The sequence below is a fragment of the Solea solea genome, chromosome 20 (assembly GCF_958295425.1).
Source record: "Solea solea chromosome 20, fSolSol10.1, whole genome shotgun sequence".
Taxonomy (NCBI): Eukaryota; Metazoa; Chordata; class Actinopteri; order Pleuronectiformes; family Soleidae; genus Solea; species Solea solea.
The window spans coordinates 13,246,540-13,264,596 of record NC_081153.1 but is presented as its reverse complement, the minus strand read 5'-3'; the positions used below and the strand labels follow the sequence as shown (position 1 = coordinate 13,264,596).

The window sequence follows — 18,057 nt, the reverse complement described above, 5'->3', positions numbered from 1 at the left end:
AGGTGACTCTGCATAAAATGCACAGGATATAATCATGAGAAAAGCTCTTGTGGAGGTGCCATTGTTCATCAAATCATCTAAAATTCCTGCTTCTCATTGATTTTTGTGCCTTGAGCAATTTTACACTTGATCTGTAAAGTTCTAGTTAATGAAATCTGCTCATCAAATAAATGTAGCTCCACTTATATTTGGACTATAGCCATTAAACAGCGATCTGATATGAGTATGAGTCTGCAGAAATGAGATCTGTGGCCTCATGAACCTCAGTAGCTCCAGGCCAGTGACACTGAAGAAGACACTGGAGCGGCTGGTCCTTCTTCATCTCTGACCCTGATGAGACCAACGATGGACCGCTGGTGTTTGACCCACCAGCCTGGCATCGAGGGTAGATGACGTCATCGTCAACCTCCAACAAGAGCTTTCTCTCACCTGGAGAAGCCTGGGAACACCTATGAAGATCATGTTCTGTGTTTAAAGCAGTCTAATTCAACATCAATTCAAACTTTATGATGAAAAGCACAACTGAATGCATTGTGACAGTGTCAGCAAAAATCTGACCTTATTATTCTATGATATTATAAAGATACAGATTTATGGCTTAAATTAAAAATTAAAACCTTCTCTTATCTTGTTATTTACAAGTGAATGTTTTACACATTACACCAGTAGTGCAGACACCACCCGTGATGAAGCATATAAAAGAACGTGGCCTGGCAACTGTCTCCTTCAGAATCCCAACTTTAACCCGACTACAGATCAGAGAGACGCCAACATGATGCTGTTCCTCTTCCTGTTTGCTCTGGCTCTGGGTGCTGTGTCTCCTTCAGGTGAACTTGAAGTCAAGCTGCTGCGTGGAAGCTGTCCCTCGTTCTGGTTCAGCTTTGACGGCCGCTGCTACAAGTACGTTTCTTCACAACTGTCCTGGGCTGATGCTGAGCTCTACTGTGTGTCACAGGGAGCCAACCTGGTGTCTATCCACAGTGAGGAAGAAAATAATTTTGTCAGATCCTTGGTCAGGAACTTTGACCATGCTGATGGACTAACATGGATCGGACTCAGTGACGCTCACAAGGAAGGAAACTGGATGTGGTCCGATGGTTGTGCAGTGAAATTCCCCTTTTGGATTCCTGGACAGCCAGATAATTTTCGTGGAACTGAACACTGTGTTCACATTATTTATGGAACACACAAGAGATGGAATGACGTGACTTGTACTTATACATATCCCTCTGTTTGTGCAACACGCAAAGCCACCTGTCCTTAACAATTCTTCAACGTGATTCCTTGTGATGCTCTGACATACATCCTAAACAAACATAAAAGTGTGCACTTGTACGTGTGTATGCAGAACTCTTGTATTGATTTATTATTATATAGAAAGATGATTTAAATCCTTACATTTGTACATCTTGCAGGTATTTGTTTTTCATGTGTTTTGGGTGCATAGTAATGTAGAAGAATACCTTTGACTCCACCATATTTGGCGAATCCTACAGATGAGATGGATGACTAAAGGAAAAAAAAAAAAAAAAAAATGATGCAATGACCTCAATTGATTGGATTATTTTGTGACTTTTGGGAAGTTGAATATGCCAGGCAACAAGTCGAGAATGTCACTCGCGACGAAATATCATGGACACATGTACAGACACACATGCAGTCTGATTTGACTGTCTCGAGCTAGACTATATCTCTGAGTGCTACCTGATGCTGAAACATGTTTTTCTTTGTCAAATGTCATAAGAAAAGAATAATTATGTAATGTATGATGATAATAGGGGCGGGACAAGATAAACTTTTGCTTCTCCCGCTTTCCCTTTCGGGTATGTGTATTGTCTGAACTACACTGATGTGTGATGAGTGATCTAAATGTCATGACCGAAATAAGCATATAAATAAATAAAATAAATAAATATTTGTCTGACAGCTTTAGTTCCTAATTACTTTTTCAGTCAAAATGTTCCAAATCCATGAATCTCAAAATGTGGTCTTATCTATGTTTTATTGTACATTGAAACATTTTAAGTGTTTTTATGATTTATGGTTTAGGAAAAATCTCCTTAATGATGAAAAGATGTATAAACACACACTGATTAAACCAAATCAACCTCTTGATGATTAAATTATTCCTGTTGAAAACCTTTGCTCATGTACATAATTTGTTGATAATAAAACTATGATAAAACAATCCATATTAAAGCTTCGTGACAGTGTCAGCAAAAAGAGAATACATTTAAGTCTATCTTCATATATGTATTAATAGTCTGAATTTTCAAATAGTGATGCACATAATTTGAATTCCTCTGTGCAGCTGTTCCACAGATCCTTAACTGATTTACAATTGATTGATTTATTTCATTTCATTTCATAGAAAGCAAATGGGTATAAAGTTTTTTGGTGGTTAAACGCTTGGTGCCACAATAAAAGGACGTTTTTGATGCTATGACGACTGAGACTGTTGCAGTGAATAAGTCTGTCCAGTGCAAACGAGACATGACTGGTCACAGTAAACCAATGGCTATACTGTATCAAGTCACCATCATCTCACCAAATATAAATCATTTTATATATTATGTATATATACATAATAATTCAACATCAATTCAAACGTTATGATGAAAAGCACAACTGAATGCCTTGTGACAGTGTCAGCAAAAATCTGACCTTATTATTCTATGATATTATAAAGATACAGATTTATGGCTTATTAAAAATTAAAACCTTCTCTTATCTTGTTATTTACAAGTTAATGTTTTACACATTACACCAGTAGTGCAGACACCACCCGTGATGAAGCATATAAAAGAACGTGGCCTGGCAACTGTCTACTTCAGAATCCCAACTTTAACCCGACTACAGATCAGAGAGACGCCAACATGATGCTGTTCCTCTTCCTGTTTGCTCTGGCTCTGGGTGCTGTGTCTCCTTCAGGTGAACTTGAAGTCAAGCTGCTGCGTGGAAGCTGTCCCTCGTTCTGGTTCAGCTTTGACGGCCGCTGCTACAAGTACGTATCTACACCACTGTCCTGGGCTGATGCTGAGCTCTACTGTGTGTCACAGGGAGCCAACCTGGTGTCTATCCACAGTGAGGGAGAACAAAGTTTTGTCAGATCCTTGGTCAGGAACTTTGACCATGCTGAGGGACTAACATGGATCGGACTCACTGACGCTCACAAGGAAGGAAACTGGATGTGGTCTGATGGTTGTGCAGCGAAATTTACACAGTGGCATGTTGGGGAGCCCAATAATGGTGGAGGACGTGAACACTGTGTTCACATTAATTATGGAACACACAAGAGATGGAATGACGTGACTTGTACTTATACATATCCCTCTGTTTGTGCAACACGCAAAGCCACCTGTCCTTAACAATTCTTCAACGTGATTCCTTGTGATGCTCTGACATACATCCTAAACAAACATAAAAATGTGCACTTGTACGTTTGTATGCAGAAATCTTGTATTGATTTATTATTATATAGAAAGATGATTTAAATCGTTACATTTGTACATCTTGCAGGTATTTGTTTTTCATGTGTTTTGGGTGCATAGTAATGTAGAAGAATACCTTTGACTCCACCATATTTGGCGAATCCTACAGATGAGATGGATGACTAAAGGGGAAAAAAAAATAAAAAAAATGATGCATTGACCTCAATTAATTGGATTATTTTGTGACTTTTGGGAAGTTGAATATGCCAGGCAACAAGTCGAGAATGTCACTCGCAACGGAATATCATGGACACATGTACAGACACACATGCAGTCTGATTTGACTGTCTAGAGCTAGACTATATCTCTGAGTGCTACCTGATGCTGAAACATGTTTTTCTTTGTCAAATGTCATAAGAAAAGAATAATTATGTAATGTATGATGATAATAGGGTCTTATCTATGTTTTATTGTAAATTGAAACATTTTAAGTGTTTTTATGATTTATGGTTTAGGAAAAATCTCCTTAATGATGAAAAGATGTATAAACACACACTTATTAAACCAAATCAACCTCTGGATGATTAAATTATTCCTGTTGAAAACCTTTGCTCATGTACATAATTTGTTGATAATAAAACTATGATAAAACAATCCATATGAAAGCTTCGTGACAGTGTCAGCAAAAAGAGAATACATTTAAGTCTACCTTCATATATGTATTAATAGTCTGAATTTTCAAATAGTGATGCACATAATTTGAATTCCTCTGTGCAGCTGTTCCACAGATCCTTAACTGATTTACAATTGATTGATTTATTTTATTTAATTTCATAGAAAGCAAATGGGTATAAAGTTTTTTGGTGGTTAAACACTTGGTGCCACAATAAAAGGCCATTTTTGATGCTATGACGACTGAGACTGTTGCAGTGAATAAGTCTGTCCAGTGCAAACGAGACATGACTGGTCACAGTAAACCAATGGCTATACTGTATCAAGTCACCATCATCTCACCAAATATAAATCTGAGCTTCAGGATGAAATGTTTTTCTCAGAAGGAAATATTTCCTTCTGCAGAAATGAGATCTATGGCATCATGAACCTCAGTAGCTCCAGGCCAGTGACACTGAAGAAGACACTGGAGCGGCTGGTCCTTCTTCATCTCTGACCCTGATGAGACCAACGATGGACCGCTGGTGTTTGACCCACCAGCCTGGCATCGAGGGTAGATGACGCCATCGTCAACCTCCAACAAAGAGCTTTCTCTCACCTGGAGAAGCCTGGGAACACCTATGAAGATCATGTTCTGTGTTTAAAGCAATCTAATTCAACATCAATTCAAACTTTAAACTCAGTGAAGAGGACAACTGAATGCCTTGTGACATTGTCAGCAAAAATCTGACCGTATATTTTATGATTATTACAGATTTATGGCTTAGCTGTTATTCCAGACTGCAATCATTTTTTTTTTTTTTTTTTACTGCTGGTGTCACTTGAAAGCAGAACGTGTGTTTTAGCATGAACACTGGATAGTTTGATAACTTGAATTAATTTATGATTCACATGTTTATAGACTTTGGACCATGTTTACAGAAACTCAGCAAAACCATCAGGGTGTGGTGACAAGTATCTTTTACTTAAAACAAAATGAATTAATTTCATTTGACCTATCTAGTGCTTTTGATTGTTTGGTTTTATGTTTTTTTAAATGTTTATTCTGTGATACGTTGTCTGCTTCTGATCCGATTTGTCCCTCACAATAAGCAGAAGCAGGAAGATAAAGGTGATTAAGGCTGAGGGTCCTGAAGTCCTGTGTTGACCAGTTGTGCACGTTTGGACGTTGGGAGTGTCAGGCATGAGGGACCCAGCAGCAGGGTTTCTACACTGAACCAGACCAAAGCAAGTTTTCAGCGGCTCTGTCTGTGTCTGTGTGCGCTTCCGCACTTGCTTGCAATATGAGCAACAGAGGCTTGTTAGAATTTAATATAGCTTTTTGAGAATTTTGACCCTGACGTGGATTTGAACACGCAACCATCTGATCTGCCAAGTCTGCCATCTCTGATTGCCTTGTTATGATTGAACCTGAATTAATAGTCTGAATGTTCAAATAGTGATGCACATAATTTGAATTCCTCTGTGCAGCTGTTCCACAGATCCTTAACTGATAAACGATTGAATTATTTAATTTAATTCAATTTAATTTAATTTAATTTAATTTCATAGAAAGCAAACAGGTATAAATTTTATTGGTGGTTAAACGCTTGGTGCCACAATAAAAGGCCATTTTTGATGCTATGACGACTGAGACTGTTACAGTGAATAAGTCTGTCCAGTGCAAACAAGACACGACTGGTCACAGTAAACCAATGGCTATACTGTATCAAGTCACCATCATCTCACCAAATATAAATCATTTTATATATTATGTATATATACATAATAATTCAACATCAATTCAAACGTTATGATGAAAAGCACAACTGAATGCATTGTGACAGTGTCAGCAAAAATCTGACCTTATTATTCTATGATATTATAAAGATACAGATTTATTGCTTAAATTAAAAATTAAAACCTTCTCTTATCTTGTTATTTACAAGTTAATGTTTTACACATTACACCAGTAGTGCAGACACCACCCGTGATGAAGCATATAAAAGAAAGTGGCCTGGCAACTGTCTACTTCAGAATCCCAACTTTAACCCGACTACAGATCAGAGAGACGCCAACATGATGCTGTTCCTCTTCCTATTTCCTCTGGCTCTGGGTGCTGTGTCTCCTTCAGGTGAACTTGAAGTCAAGCTGCTACGTGGAAGCTGTCCCTCGTTCTGGTTCAGCTTTGACGGCCGCTGCTACAAGTACGTTTCTACACAACTGTCCTGGGCTGATGCTGAGCTCTACTGTGTGTCACAGGGAGCCAACCTGGTGTCTATCCACAGTGAGGGAGAAAATAATTTTGTCAGATCCTTGGTCAGGAACTTTGACCATGCTGAGGGACTAACATGGATCGGACTCACTGACGCTCACAAGGAAGGAAACTGGATGTGGTCCGATGGTTCTGCAGTGAAATTCACCTTTTGGAATTCTGGACAGCCAGATAATTATCGTGGAACTGAACACTGTGTTCACATTAATTATGGAACACCCAAGAGATGGAATGACGTGACTTGTACTCATACTTATCCCTCTGTTTGTGCAACACGCAAAGCCACCTGTCCTTAACAATTCTTCAACGTGATTCCTTGTGATGCTCTGACATACATCCTAAACAAACATAAAAATGCGCACTTGTACGTTTGTATGCAGAACTCTTGTATTGATTTATTATTATATAGAAAGATGATTTAAATCCTTACATTTGTACATCTTGCAGGTATTTGTTTTTCATGTGTTTTGGGTGCATAGTAATGTAGAAGAATACCTTTGACTCCACCATATTTGGCGAATCCTACAGATGAGATGGATGACTAAAGGAAAAAAAAGAAATAAAAAATGATGCATTGACCTCAATTGATTGGATTATTTTGTGACTTTTGGGAAGTTGAATATGTCAGGCAACAAGTCGAGAATGTCCCTCGCGACGGAACATCATGGACACATGTACAGACACACATGCAGTCTGATTTGACTGTCTCGAGCTAGACTATATCTCTGAGTGCTACCTGATGCTGAAACATGTTTTTCTTTGTCAAATGTCATAAGAAAGAATAATTATGTAATGTATGATGATAATAGGGGCGGGACAAGATAAACTTTTGCTTCTCCCGCTTTCCCTTTCGGGTATGTGTATTGTGTGAACTACACTGATGTGTGATGAGTGATCTAAATGTCATGACCGAAATAAGCATATAAATAAATAAAATAAATAAATATTTGTCTGACAGCTTTAGTTCCTAATTACTTTTTCAGTCAAAATGTTCCAAATCCATGAATCTCAAAATGTGGTCTTATCTATGTTTTATTGTAAATTGAAACATTTTAAGTGTTTTTATGATTTATGGTTTAGGAAAATCTCCTTAATGATGATAAGATGTATAAACACACACTGATTAAACCAAATCAACCTCTTGATGATTAAATTATTCCTGTTGAAAACCTTTGCTCATGTACATAATTTGTTGATAATAAAACTATGATAAAACAATCCATATTAAAGCTTCGTGACAGTGTCAGCAAAAAGAGAATACATTTAAGTCTACCTTCATATATGTATTAATAGTCTGAATTTTCAAATAGTAATGCACATCATTTGAATTCCTCTGTACAGCTGTTCCACAGATCCTTAACTGATTTACAATTGATTGATTGATTGATTTATTTTATTTCATTTCATAGAAAGCAAATGGGTATAATGTTTTTTGGTGGTTAAACGCTTGGTGCCACAATAAAAGGACGTTTTTGATGCTATGACGACTGAGACTGTTGCAGTGAATAAGTCTGTCCAGTGCAAACGAGACATGACTGGTCACAGTAAACCAATGGCTATACTGTATCAAGTCACCATCATCTCACCAAATATAAATCTGAGCTTCAGGATGAAATGTTTTTCTCAGAAGGAAATATTTCCTTCTGCAGAAATGAGATCTATGGCCTCATGAACCTCAGTAGCTCCAGTAGTGTCTTCTTCAGTGACACTGAAGAAGACACTGGAGCGGCTGGTCCTTCTTCATCTCTGACCCTCATGAGACCAGCGATGGACCGCTGGTGTTTGACCCACCAGCCTGGCATCGAGGGTAGATGACGCCATCGTCAACCTCCAACAAAGAGCTTTCTCTCACCTGGAGAAGCCTGGGAACACCTATGAAGATCATGTTCTGTGTTTAAAGCAATCTAATTCAACATCAATTCAAACTTTAAACTCAGTGAAGAGGACAACTGAATGCCTTGTGACATTGTCAGCAAAAATCTGACCGTATATTTTATGATTATTACAGATTTATGGCTTAGCTGTTATTCCAGACTGCAATAATATTTTTTTTTTTTTTTTACTGCTGGTGTCACTTGAAAGCAGAACTCTGGATAGTTCAAGAACTTGAATTCATTTATGGTTCACATGTTTATAGACTTTGGACTATGTTTACAGAAAATCAGCAAAACCATAAGGGCGTGGTGACAACAAAATAATTTAATTTCATTTGACCTATCTAGTGCTTTTGTTTGGTTTTATGCTTTTTTTTAACATTTATTCTGATACTTTGTCTGCTACTGATCCAATATGTCCCTCATAATAAGCAGAAGAAGGAAGATAAAGGTGATAAAGGCTGAGGGTCCTGAAGGCATCAGCTCCAAGCTCCTTAAGGCAAGTCGACCAATAGTAAAGCAACACATTTCCTCATTCCTCATACCTTCTCTGTCCTTGTTGTATACAAGTTAATGTTTTTATTGTGCATTTGACCAATGACATTACACCAGTAGTGCAGACACCACCCGTGATGAAGCATATAAAAGAACGTGGCCTGGCAACTGGCTCCTTCAGAATCCCAACTTTAACCCGACTACAGATCAGAGAGACGCCAACATGATGCTGTTCCTCTTCCTGTTTGCTCTGGCTCTGGGTGCTGTGTCTCCTTCAGGTGAACTTGAAGTCAAGCTGCTGCGTGGAAGCTGTCCCTCGTTCTGGTTCAGCTTTGACGGCCGCTGCTACAAGTACGTTTCTACACGACTGTCCTGGGCTGATGCTGAGCTCTACTGTGTGTCACAGGGAGCCAACCTGGTGTCTATCCACAGTGAGGGAGAAAATAATTTTGTCAGATCCTTGATCAGGAACTTTGACCATGCTGATGGAGCAACATGGATTGGACTCACTGATGCTCACAAGGAAGGAAACTGGATGTGGTCCGATGGTTATGCAGTGACATTTACACAGTGGCTTGTTGGGGAGCCCAATAATGCTGGAGGACGTGAACACTGTGTTCACATTAATTGGATAACACCTCTGAAATGGAATGACTACCCTTGTACTTATACTTTTCCCTCTGTTTGTGCAACACGCAAAGCCAGCTGTCCTTAACAATTCTTCAACCTGATTCATTGTGATGCTTTGACATACTGTACATCCCAAACAAACATAAACATGTGCACTTGTACGTTTGTATGCTAATTTGAACTCATTCATTTACATTTATTAATGTACACACATATCTATCTCTATCCGTGTGTATGTGAATGTGATTTCGAAATTACACAACATGCCAGAGGCAGATACTGTACCTTTGACATATTTGTCTTAGCGCTTTAGTACAAAAACCTTTAATACCTTGCCTTTACAGTGAAATCCATGAATCTCATGGATGATGTAATGATGTAAAGATGTATAAAACACACTGATTAAACCAAATCAAATCATCTTTGCTGATGCACATTGTATAATTTGTTGAGAATAAAACTCAACCCACTTAGGGTTGGATTTAAATTGTTTTTTGTGGTCGTGAAATATCTTTATGCTTCAATTTCTGTGAGGATTCTGTTGTTATTTTTAAAATGAACATACGTGAACCACGTAAACTCCACACTCAGGGGAGGGGTCTCCGGCTCTCCATGGTAACCACGCCCACACGCCTTTGTCGCGGGAAAATACGGTCTGCACCATTATGAGTACGGGTGTGAGGCTCAGGGCAGAAATGACTCTTAAGCATTATAAACACAATATTTCGTCCATAAATACAACATATTGGTGGTGCTGTAAGAGACATGGCCTTTAATGTTTTCTTAAAGATCAAAACTATTGGACTTTTCTACAAATGTCGATATAAGCCCACTAACAACAACCCCCCGCTTTCATATTAACCGGAACTCCTTAGCGGTTAATTTTTAAACACACCTCTGCACAGTGGTTTTTAAGTTGTTAAAAACACGTTCTGTTCGGCGGAAATTTACCACAAAACGCTGATAGAATGACCCTCACGTCAAAGGTAAGCAACGGACCAGTGTGATTAAATGTGTCCCTGTTGTGCATTTTATGTTTTGTTACGAAGGAAGGTCTCAATGAGTAAAAAAAAGTGAGCACTATTGTTAAAAGCTAACGCAGCTAAGTGCTTCCGACCACACGTTCCTCTATGTAAAAACACTCGTAACTTTCTCCTTTGAGTAAATAAGGTGATTTGTTTGGTTTAAACCCTGTAATAAACACACTTTATGGCAAACCTCGCGTTACTAAGCTCATAGTGTAGTTTATATTGTGCTTGAGCGCTTGTGGCCCGACGCACAGAGCTGAAGAGGAGCTGCACAAAGTACAGAGAAAGAGGAGTCCAGTCAGTGTCATCCTTCAACTCTAGTTCACAGGTCAACAAGAGTGGACGGTCCATCACATTTTCACTCGTGTGTAATTACCTACATGTTGTAGACTTGACTCTGTTTTAAATTCTGATAAATGACAGTGATTTGTGTTGCTGTCAGGGACTGGGCTGCATGAGAAGTTCAGGTTTTGCAATGCCACACACAACAACAACAAAACAAAACAAAGCATGGAGCAAATAACTCTTTGTTGATTCACTGTGAACATAAACTCTTAATATCTGCAGGAAATTTGAGCCAAATTGTGTTTTGCATATAATTCAGAAGTGATTACTTTCTGTGGATATTGCAAACTATCCTCCATTATTTAATTAACAACTTTTTCTCCATATTCTTGTTTGCTTTTAATTAGTAGCGACTCCAAGGGAGAGAAGCTGTAACAAAAATCATTGCCATGCACATATGTTATGAGCCCACGCTGCCTTGCTTTTAATGAATACAAGTAGCTTACCAGAAAAAAGTCACTTTTTATAATATTACTTAAGTTAAAGTCTTAAAGTATATGACATACTGTATTTAAGTATCAAAAGTAATTTTGTGATATGAAATGTACAAAAGTTTGGAAGTAAAAGTTATAAAAAAAAAGTGAGGAGTTAGGGTTGAGCCATGGTAGCTTAGTGATAGGGCGAGTTGTCTTTCAACTTTAATGTTGTGGGTTAAAGTCCTCCCTCTGCTAGTCTATATGTGTCCTTAAGCAAGACACTTAACCCCATGTTGCAGTGTGTGAATGTGTAAAAAGCAAAACTGTAGTGTAAAGCAGCTCAAGACTAGAAAAGCTCTGTGTTACGGTAATACAGACCATTACCAACTCTTCTGAATTTTATTTGGTAGTAACGAGTAACAAAGATAGTTAGACAGTAACAAAGATAGTTAGACAGTAACAAATTATTTGTACTTTGTGACATTACAACGCTGTTCCAGAGTTATCTTTTAATAAAATATTTTTTATAGATTGTGCCCCTGTGACAATGAATGTAGTTGTTTTCTTCTTCATTTTACATGTTAATAGGATTACACTGTAATTTAAATCTAAAAGGTCCCTCCTCCCCTTTTGTGCTCCCTTGTCAGGGCTGGACTTCCCCAGTTGGGAACATCTGCACATTAGTATTAGTCCTTTTCTGGACTTCAGGTCACTAATTATGTATACTTTTCTCTGTGTATCTGTGATGCTGTGGACAGTAATGTTTATCCAATATAAATGTGTGCATTTTGTGAAAAACAATCTATGATTGGATATTATTTTCACACACTTTGGATAGCCAAAATTATTGATGTTCACACTTAAAAATATTTCTACATATTTTGGCTTTAATAAAGGCAGTTTTATTTGTTTGGTTTTACATATTCGAACATATTGTGGAACAAATATCTGTTGTTTTTCCTCTTCAACATGGCTCCAAATGGCCTTTCCCTATTGTCGCTGAAGTTACACCGGCCTGCAACGATAACAACAGCACTGTTTCTGCCAGTATAAATTCAAGAAAATACATTTACTGATTGCAAGCATTGGCTCTGTTGATCCTCCAAGTAGCAAAGTGATGCAGCTAAATGGAAGTCAGTGTTTCCACAGCTTTTAATCAGGGTCCAAAACTGTCAATCTAAAGAGATTGTGCTCCCCCTGGTGTACAAGTGTGAACAATGGTCCAACAAATGTTCCTCTTGCTCATCTTTGTTTAGTAGTCACATTTTGTCTGATGAATAAATTACCCATGGAAGTGCAGTGATCATTTTGATTTTTGCAGCTCCTTCATAATTGTGTTCAAGTGAGTGGATACACTCTTACACATGTCACAAGGGGCATTTTACTTGTTTTTCTTTTATTATATATTGCTCTGTTTATAAGAGGCATGGGTCTATTTTTCATTTTTTGTATGGGATACATAACCCCTGCTGTTGCTCTGTTATTAAATTGTATTACTTCTGTTTTTTTTTTAACATTTGATATTCTATTGACATTTCTGTCTCGTAACTCTATATCTCCTAATCTGGCACGGAGCGACTGTGTGACCACATTATTCACCCTGAATGTTTATCAGTTGAATTCCACCAGACCCAGTTTAATATGATGCTTGATGTATCTGCCAACAGACTCCATGTTTCAAATCCAAGTTTATCACTGCTGAGCTGGCTTCTCTGTTCAGCCAGTCAGACAGTGAGGAGGAGTTTGAAGGTTTCAGGGAGGACGAGGACGAGGAAGAGGAAGAGGAGGAGAGGGGGTTGTGTAACAAATGGCTGAAGAACAAGGTATGACGTGATCATCATTGGCTGCATTATTTGATGGAAATGTTTGACATTGCAGCCAAAGTACCAGTCTGTATGCTTTTTCTCACTGGTTTTGTACAGATGGTGGATTCAGAAGATAGCGATGGGGACACAGGCTTCTACTCTGAAGGCGAGGATGCTTCCCCACCAAAGAGGAGGAGTCTTTTAGTAGCACTGAGGTGTGTTTACAGATTTCTAAAATCCTCATTGTATTACAGTGTTAAAGACGCAAGGACAATGAGAGAATAAAGCCTCCCGTTGCAGTAATTACTGCAACTGCTGATTTAATTTGTGTCACATTTGATGCTTTAAAGGCAGAAATCTAAATTAATTTGTTTGTGTTTGGCTCAACAAAGTTTAATAACGCATAATACACTACTGACATTTGTGTTGATTCTGCGTTGATTGTCTAATGATATTTTTCTAATGATAGGTTTCCTATAAAGAGATTGTCTACTCCGAAGCAAGAACCAAAGGAGAAAAATGTCAGGAAGCCGGTTAAAGTCAGTCCTCCATCACAGAGAGCCAGTGAAAGGCAGAGGATGAAACTGAAGCAACACAAAGAGGCAGAGCAGAAGGATGAGGAGAAACAGGAGGAGAAACAGGAGGAGGAAGAGAATGACAAAGAGGAGGTTCTCTCTCAGAGTCTAACAAAACGAGACAAGAACATTCAGGAGAACAAGGCCATGGTAATGGACTTTTACAACCTTTCGTTTGCGTTTTCAGCATATTTTGACAACTTGTGTTCTTTGTTCAGTAAACATTCCACTTCCTTGTTTGCATGGGTGTTAAATTGTCCTGTCTTTCAGCTGGCTAAGCTGTTTGCTGATCTGAGCACCATGGCTGACCTTGCTCTGCCCACAACCCCTCAAGTGAGTGTATGCACCAGCACTGCATTGCACTGATTTAATCTATTTATAATAAACTTATAATACCTTTTTGTAACTCTATTGCTCTGACATACATATTTTTTATTTTTTTTGCAGAAGAGGAAGAAGAAGCAAGTGTCGGAGAAGACGACACCCCGGAAACGCAAGTTTGAGCCAGAGATGGGGTCCGAGAGGAGGAACCCGTCTCGCAAGGCTCGCCCGCCTGAGAACTTTGCAGTAGAGGAAAAAAGTGAACCACTCACTCACAGAAGTCCCAGGACTGTAGACCTCAGACGACTGGTGGAGGTATGAGATGCAACATAACCTTTAGCCAATGGTATTTTGTGTTGGAAGATCCTCTGTGAATTATGTAATTTGTGCGATCGAGAAGCTCAAGCAGTCAACAAATTAGTTTTAGTCCATTAGTTTTCAAGCCGTTGTCAAATGAGTTCACACGACTGACTCATGACTCCCGACTTTTTACAAGCACACATTGCGCTTGTAAAATGAGACCAAAAAGTGCCAATGAAAAACTGTTTCGCAGTTTGATGGGAACTCTCCATCATGTCAGATTTACACACAGTAGCTTTAAATCCTTCCCAAATTGTAGTTGAAAGAAAGTACACATGTGATTTTATGTATGCTATTTTTTATTGAAGTTATTGGCAACAAAATCCTATTTGTTACCTCTCGGCTCAATCGACAGTCTGTCTGTTATGATTCTGCAGGTGGACGAGGAACATGTTGGTGACGGGCAGAAAAAAAGGAAAAGCTTCGGTTTGAGGAAGAGCCAGTATGTGGTGCGGTCTGTGGACGATATCACAGAAGAAGACCTGGACAACATAGCATATCGCAGCAAAGACAAGATCTGGGACAAAGAGAACGTGAGTCACGTCGGGCCTTGATACAATTGGCACCATCAGTACTACACTGCAACATTACACATTGTTTATTTATTCATGCTGTGCATGTTTGTTTGTTTGTTTCTCTTCCAGGGCAGCTCGTGTCACCAGTGCAGACAGAAAACTTTGGACACAAAGACGGTGTGTCGCAGTGGTTTCTGTGTGGGGGCCAAAGGTCAGTTCTGTGGGCCGTGCTTGAAGAACCGTTATGGAGAGGATGTTCGCACCGTGCTGCTTGACCCGGTCAGTGCTAATACACACATGTTAAAAATGTCTCTTTTTAATTTTTTTATTTATTTATAACTATCTGTAACCCTGAACACTATCATGCAGTAATTGGTAGAAAAATGATCAAGGGGATTTACTGACAAACTTCATTTTAGACTGGCTGTCTCAAATACGGGATTTGTTGAAATGCAAGTGCTTTATTTGCAAATATTTTTGTTTCTTCCAAAGTAAAAGCTTAAGTCGCCAGTTAACACGTTTACATGAAGTAGCAAGTTGGCTTGTGGTAGTAAATTAAAGACGGCTTTTAATGTCTTAAGACTAGAGAATGGGTCAATAAAATCATTAAATTTCATGTTGCTTTGTCAACACTCAAGGCAATTGTGTTAACCATACAGATACACAAATTAGAATAGGAAAGCATATTCACTGTTTGTTTTTTTACAATGTAATTATATAAATAAACTTATGTGGATGGTTTGGACATCTGCTCGAAGTGAATTGTTTTGTTTGGAAGCTGTTGACATTGTAATAGTTTTCACAGACAAGCAGTGACTGTGTATAAGCAAAGATCCAGCCCAAAGAATACTAACTATAATAATAAACTTCACTTAAATGACACTTTTTCTAACGCATTTTCAAGAAATGCAATACAAACAACAAAAAGTTTGCATATTTAAGAAAGGTTTTAAAAGACAGTGCATGGTGTTGCATGGGTGTTGACTTCAAGAGGCGCTAAACCTTCGAGGATCTTTAATCTCTTGAGACTTGATGGTGGGAGAAACTTAGTAACTTGTGTGAGTACGAAACATGCTTGATTGCCTACATTAACTCTGTATTTTCTTTCTTTAAAGACATGGTCCTGTCCAATCTGCAGAGAGATGTGTAACTGCAGCCTGTGTCGCAAGAAGGAGGGCCGCTGTGCTACTGGCATCCTGGTTGGATTGGCCCGCTACAATGGGCATGACAACGTCCACAAGTATTTGGAGAGGTGGGTCACCGTCTTGTCACTGTATAGTTTAAAGTGAATGCAAAGATTCTCCTCTTATGTATGTCAGAGAATGGTGGTGGAAAACATTTTGTAGCTGTAACAAACTAGGAGTGGGGGAAAAAGGTCATATTTTGTGATATTAAATCGCTTTTGAGACACCAAGCATTTAATTTTTTAACTGATGTTACATATAAACATTGAACTTTTTGTGGATTAGCTTAAAGAAAAATGTATTGCCATTTCAGTCCACTAGATGGTGCCAAGTGCTCACTAGAGCTGGTGTATATGTATGTATGTATGTATATATGTGTATATATGTGTGTATATATGTATATGTATATATATATATATATATATATATATATATATATATATATATATATATATATATATATATATTTACTTACTTACTTACATACATACATACATATACACCAGCTCTAGTGAGCACTTAGCACCATCTAGTGGACTGTCATATATATATATATATATATATATATATATATATATATATATATATATATATATATATATATATATATGACAGGTATGAATCTTGATGCAAAAACATGCAAAAAAAAGCTCTGTCACTTTATTCAAAATAAAAATAGAGAAGAACAAAATGAAAAGCGGACTCCTGCTGTGAGGCTGCAGGTACAATCGATAGAGAGGAAGAGGGCAAGACTATAGCTAAACCAGCGCTGTGTTAGTGTACAGTATGTTGAGGAACGGCAAACAAAATGGTTAAATCATCACTTCTGTTTGTTAAAAGGTGGTTTCATGGTAGAGCATTTAGGTTTATATTTATTACAAAGATAATTGGTGGCATTCATCAGCTTTGGTCTGCGATTATCGCTTTACAGGCTCCTTCATTTTATAGGCTGTGAAGGAAAGTTGGCTGGTAAAACTGTGTCCATACAGTGTCAAAGTTGCCACTTCACACACTGGTGCCAAATTAAGTCGCCTGTTTGAAGCCCGTCAAGAGACCTGCTTGACTGACTGACAGACAGACCGACAGCTCTAGGATTTGTTTTTATCCAAACAAAGTCGAAGTCGACACTGCAAACACTGGTGTGTTCTTTTAACAAAGAACATTGGTCTGCTTTGGTGACCCCTAGAGAGAGCGAGAGAAGCTGAAAAAAGAAAAAAACGGCTTGTTTTGCAATATAACTGTCGCATTTCTACCGAAATCTCGCGACACTGGGTCACAGAAGGAGCTGGAACCAACCGCAGATGGTGTTGGAGCAAGCAGCATGTCACACCCTGGTCGAGATGATGAAGATAATTGTCATTAGTTATTCGTTTTTGAAGTGCTCCTGGTCTCTACCTTCTTCTTGTAAAGTGTTTTTTTTTTGTATTTAATCTGCTGAACTTGTGACACCCACTGCACATCCCTCCTCTGTGGCTCTTCCTGGGTGTCGCTTTTTGTGATGTTGGCCTATATAAATATAATTGACTTGACTTGATTTGACTGGTGCCCTTAATAAGCCACTTGTCAAGTCTGTCAATGGAACTGTTGGACAGTTATGTGGTCAACAGACAGACTTGAATTTATACAGAGATAAAGTTAACAGAAAAAGGCATGGCAGTGATCATTAGTTGCAGCCCCAGTGTTCTGACAACAAGTAGAATTCATGTCTTGCTTTTTCTCCATTACAGTATTCAGAAGGAGCTGCTTTAAAGTCCAGAGTATCGGCCAGAGAAGAGAAACCTGCTCGTCCAGCTGTTTCCCCAAGGACGTTGTCATTTTAATGCACATGTTTAGGTTTAGATCAACCCTTTATCTAATCAGTAAAATTAATCGACAAGATTTTTGTTTTGTTTTATAAGTGTCTCCTTTTAGGCTTCTTGTACTGTTGATAAGATTTATATAACCTCATTTACAGTTGCATGAGATGCAGGGAAGTTTCAGTTGTTTTAGGGTGTTGGGTTGTATATTATCTTTGGGATATTTCTGCTCTTGTTGTCCACAGGAACACATGGTTAAGTCTTTTGAACCAACTACTTCTACTTAAGTTCACTGTAAGTGTTAATAAAGACTGCCATTGTCTAAATGATTTAGCATGTTTTATTAATTCATCTTT

General features: G+C 38.3%; 5 protein-coding genes across 5 annotated transcripts; all 5 read left to right on the top strand.

Annotated features, from left to right (window-relative positions):
- The first annotated feature begins 714 nt into the window (after window positions 1-714).
- LOC131447530 (lactose-binding lectin l-2-like) lies at window positions 715-2,190 on the top strand. The gene has a single exon (XM_058619367.1). The coding sequence runs from the start codon at window positions 773-775 to the stop codon at window positions 1,262-1,264; it is 492 nt and encodes a 163-aa protein (XP_058475350.1). The 5' UTR covers window positions 715-772; the 3' UTR covers window positions 1,265-2,190.
- A 655-nt stretch (window positions 2,191-2,845) lies between these two features.
- On the top strand, window positions 2,846-4,085 carry LOC131447551 (lactose-binding lectin l-2-like). Its single transcript, XM_058619400.1, has one exon. The coding sequence runs from the start codon at window positions 2,877-2,879 to the stop codon at window positions 3,366-3,368; it is 492 nt and encodes a 163-aa protein (XP_058475383.1). The 5' UTR covers window positions 2,846-2,876; the 3' UTR covers window positions 3,369-4,085.
- A 2,046-nt stretch (window positions 4,086-6,131) lies between these two features.
- LOC131447528 (lactose-binding lectin l-2-like) lies at window positions 6,132-7,679 on the top strand. Its single transcript, XM_058619366.1, has one exon. It carries the CDS (start codon window positions 6,162-6,164, stop codon window positions 6,651-6,653), a length of 492 nt encoding a protein of 163 aa, XP_058475349.1. The 5' UTR covers window positions 6,132-6,161; the 3' UTR covers window positions 6,654-7,679.
- Window positions 7,680-8,897: 1,218 nt separating this feature from the next.
- LOC131447249 (ladderlectin-like) lies at window positions 8,898-9,778 on the top strand. Its single transcript, XM_058618884.1, has one exon. It carries the CDS (start codon window positions 8,950-8,952, stop codon window positions 9,439-9,441), a length of 492 nt encoding a protein of 163 aa, XP_058474867.1. The 5' UTR covers window positions 8,898-8,949; the 3' UTR covers window positions 9,442-9,778.
- Window positions 9,779-10,199: 421 nt separating this feature from the next.
- On the top strand, window positions 10,200-18,030 carry cdca7b (cell division cycle associated 7b). The gene is made up of 10 exons (XM_058618883.1): window positions 10,200-10,342; window positions 12,813-12,968; window positions 13,068-13,165; window positions 13,420-13,675; window positions 13,796-13,858; window positions 13,973-14,161; window positions 14,584-14,739; window positions 14,851-15,000; window positions 15,837-15,973; window positions 17,633-18,030. Exons 1-10 carry the CDS (start codon window positions 10,325-10,327, stop codon window positions 17,652-17,654), a joined length of 1,245 nt encoding a protein of 414 aa, XP_058474866.1. The 5' UTR covers window positions 10,200-10,324; the 3' UTR covers window positions 17,655-18,030.
- The last annotated feature ends 27 nt before the right edge of the window (window positions 18,031-18,057 follow it).

What these genes read in the sequence shown, in the direction of transcription:
- cdca7b (XM_058618883.1), top strand. An exon ending in ACCTCAGACGACTGGTGGAG is followed by an intron (nt 14,162 to 14,583) that starts GTATGAGATGCA and finishes ATGATTCTGCAG; the next exon opens with GTGGACGAGGAACATGTTGG. An exon ending in GTCCACAAGTATTTGGAGAG is followed by an intron (nt 15,974 to 17,632) that starts GTGGGTCACCGT and finishes TCTCCATTACAG; the next exon opens with TATTCAGAAGGAGCTGCTTT.
- LOC131447551 (XM_058619400.1), top strand. Translation starts at nt 2,877, where the DNA reads ATGATGCTGTTCCTCTTCCTGTTTGCTCTGGCTCTGGGTGCTGTGTCT.
- LOC131447528 (XM_058619366.1), top strand. Translation starts at nt 6,162, where the DNA reads ATGATGCTGTTCCTCTTCCTATTTCCTCTGGCTCTGGGTGCTGTGTCT.
- LOC131447530 (XM_058619367.1), top strand. Translation starts at nt 773, where the DNA reads ATGATGCTGTTCCTCTTCCTGTTTGCTCTGGCTCTGGGTGCTGTGTCT.
- LOC131447249 (XM_058618884.1), top strand. Translation starts at nt 8,950, where the DNA reads ATGATGCTGTTCCTCTTCCTGTTTGCTCTGGCTCTGGGTGCTGTGTCT.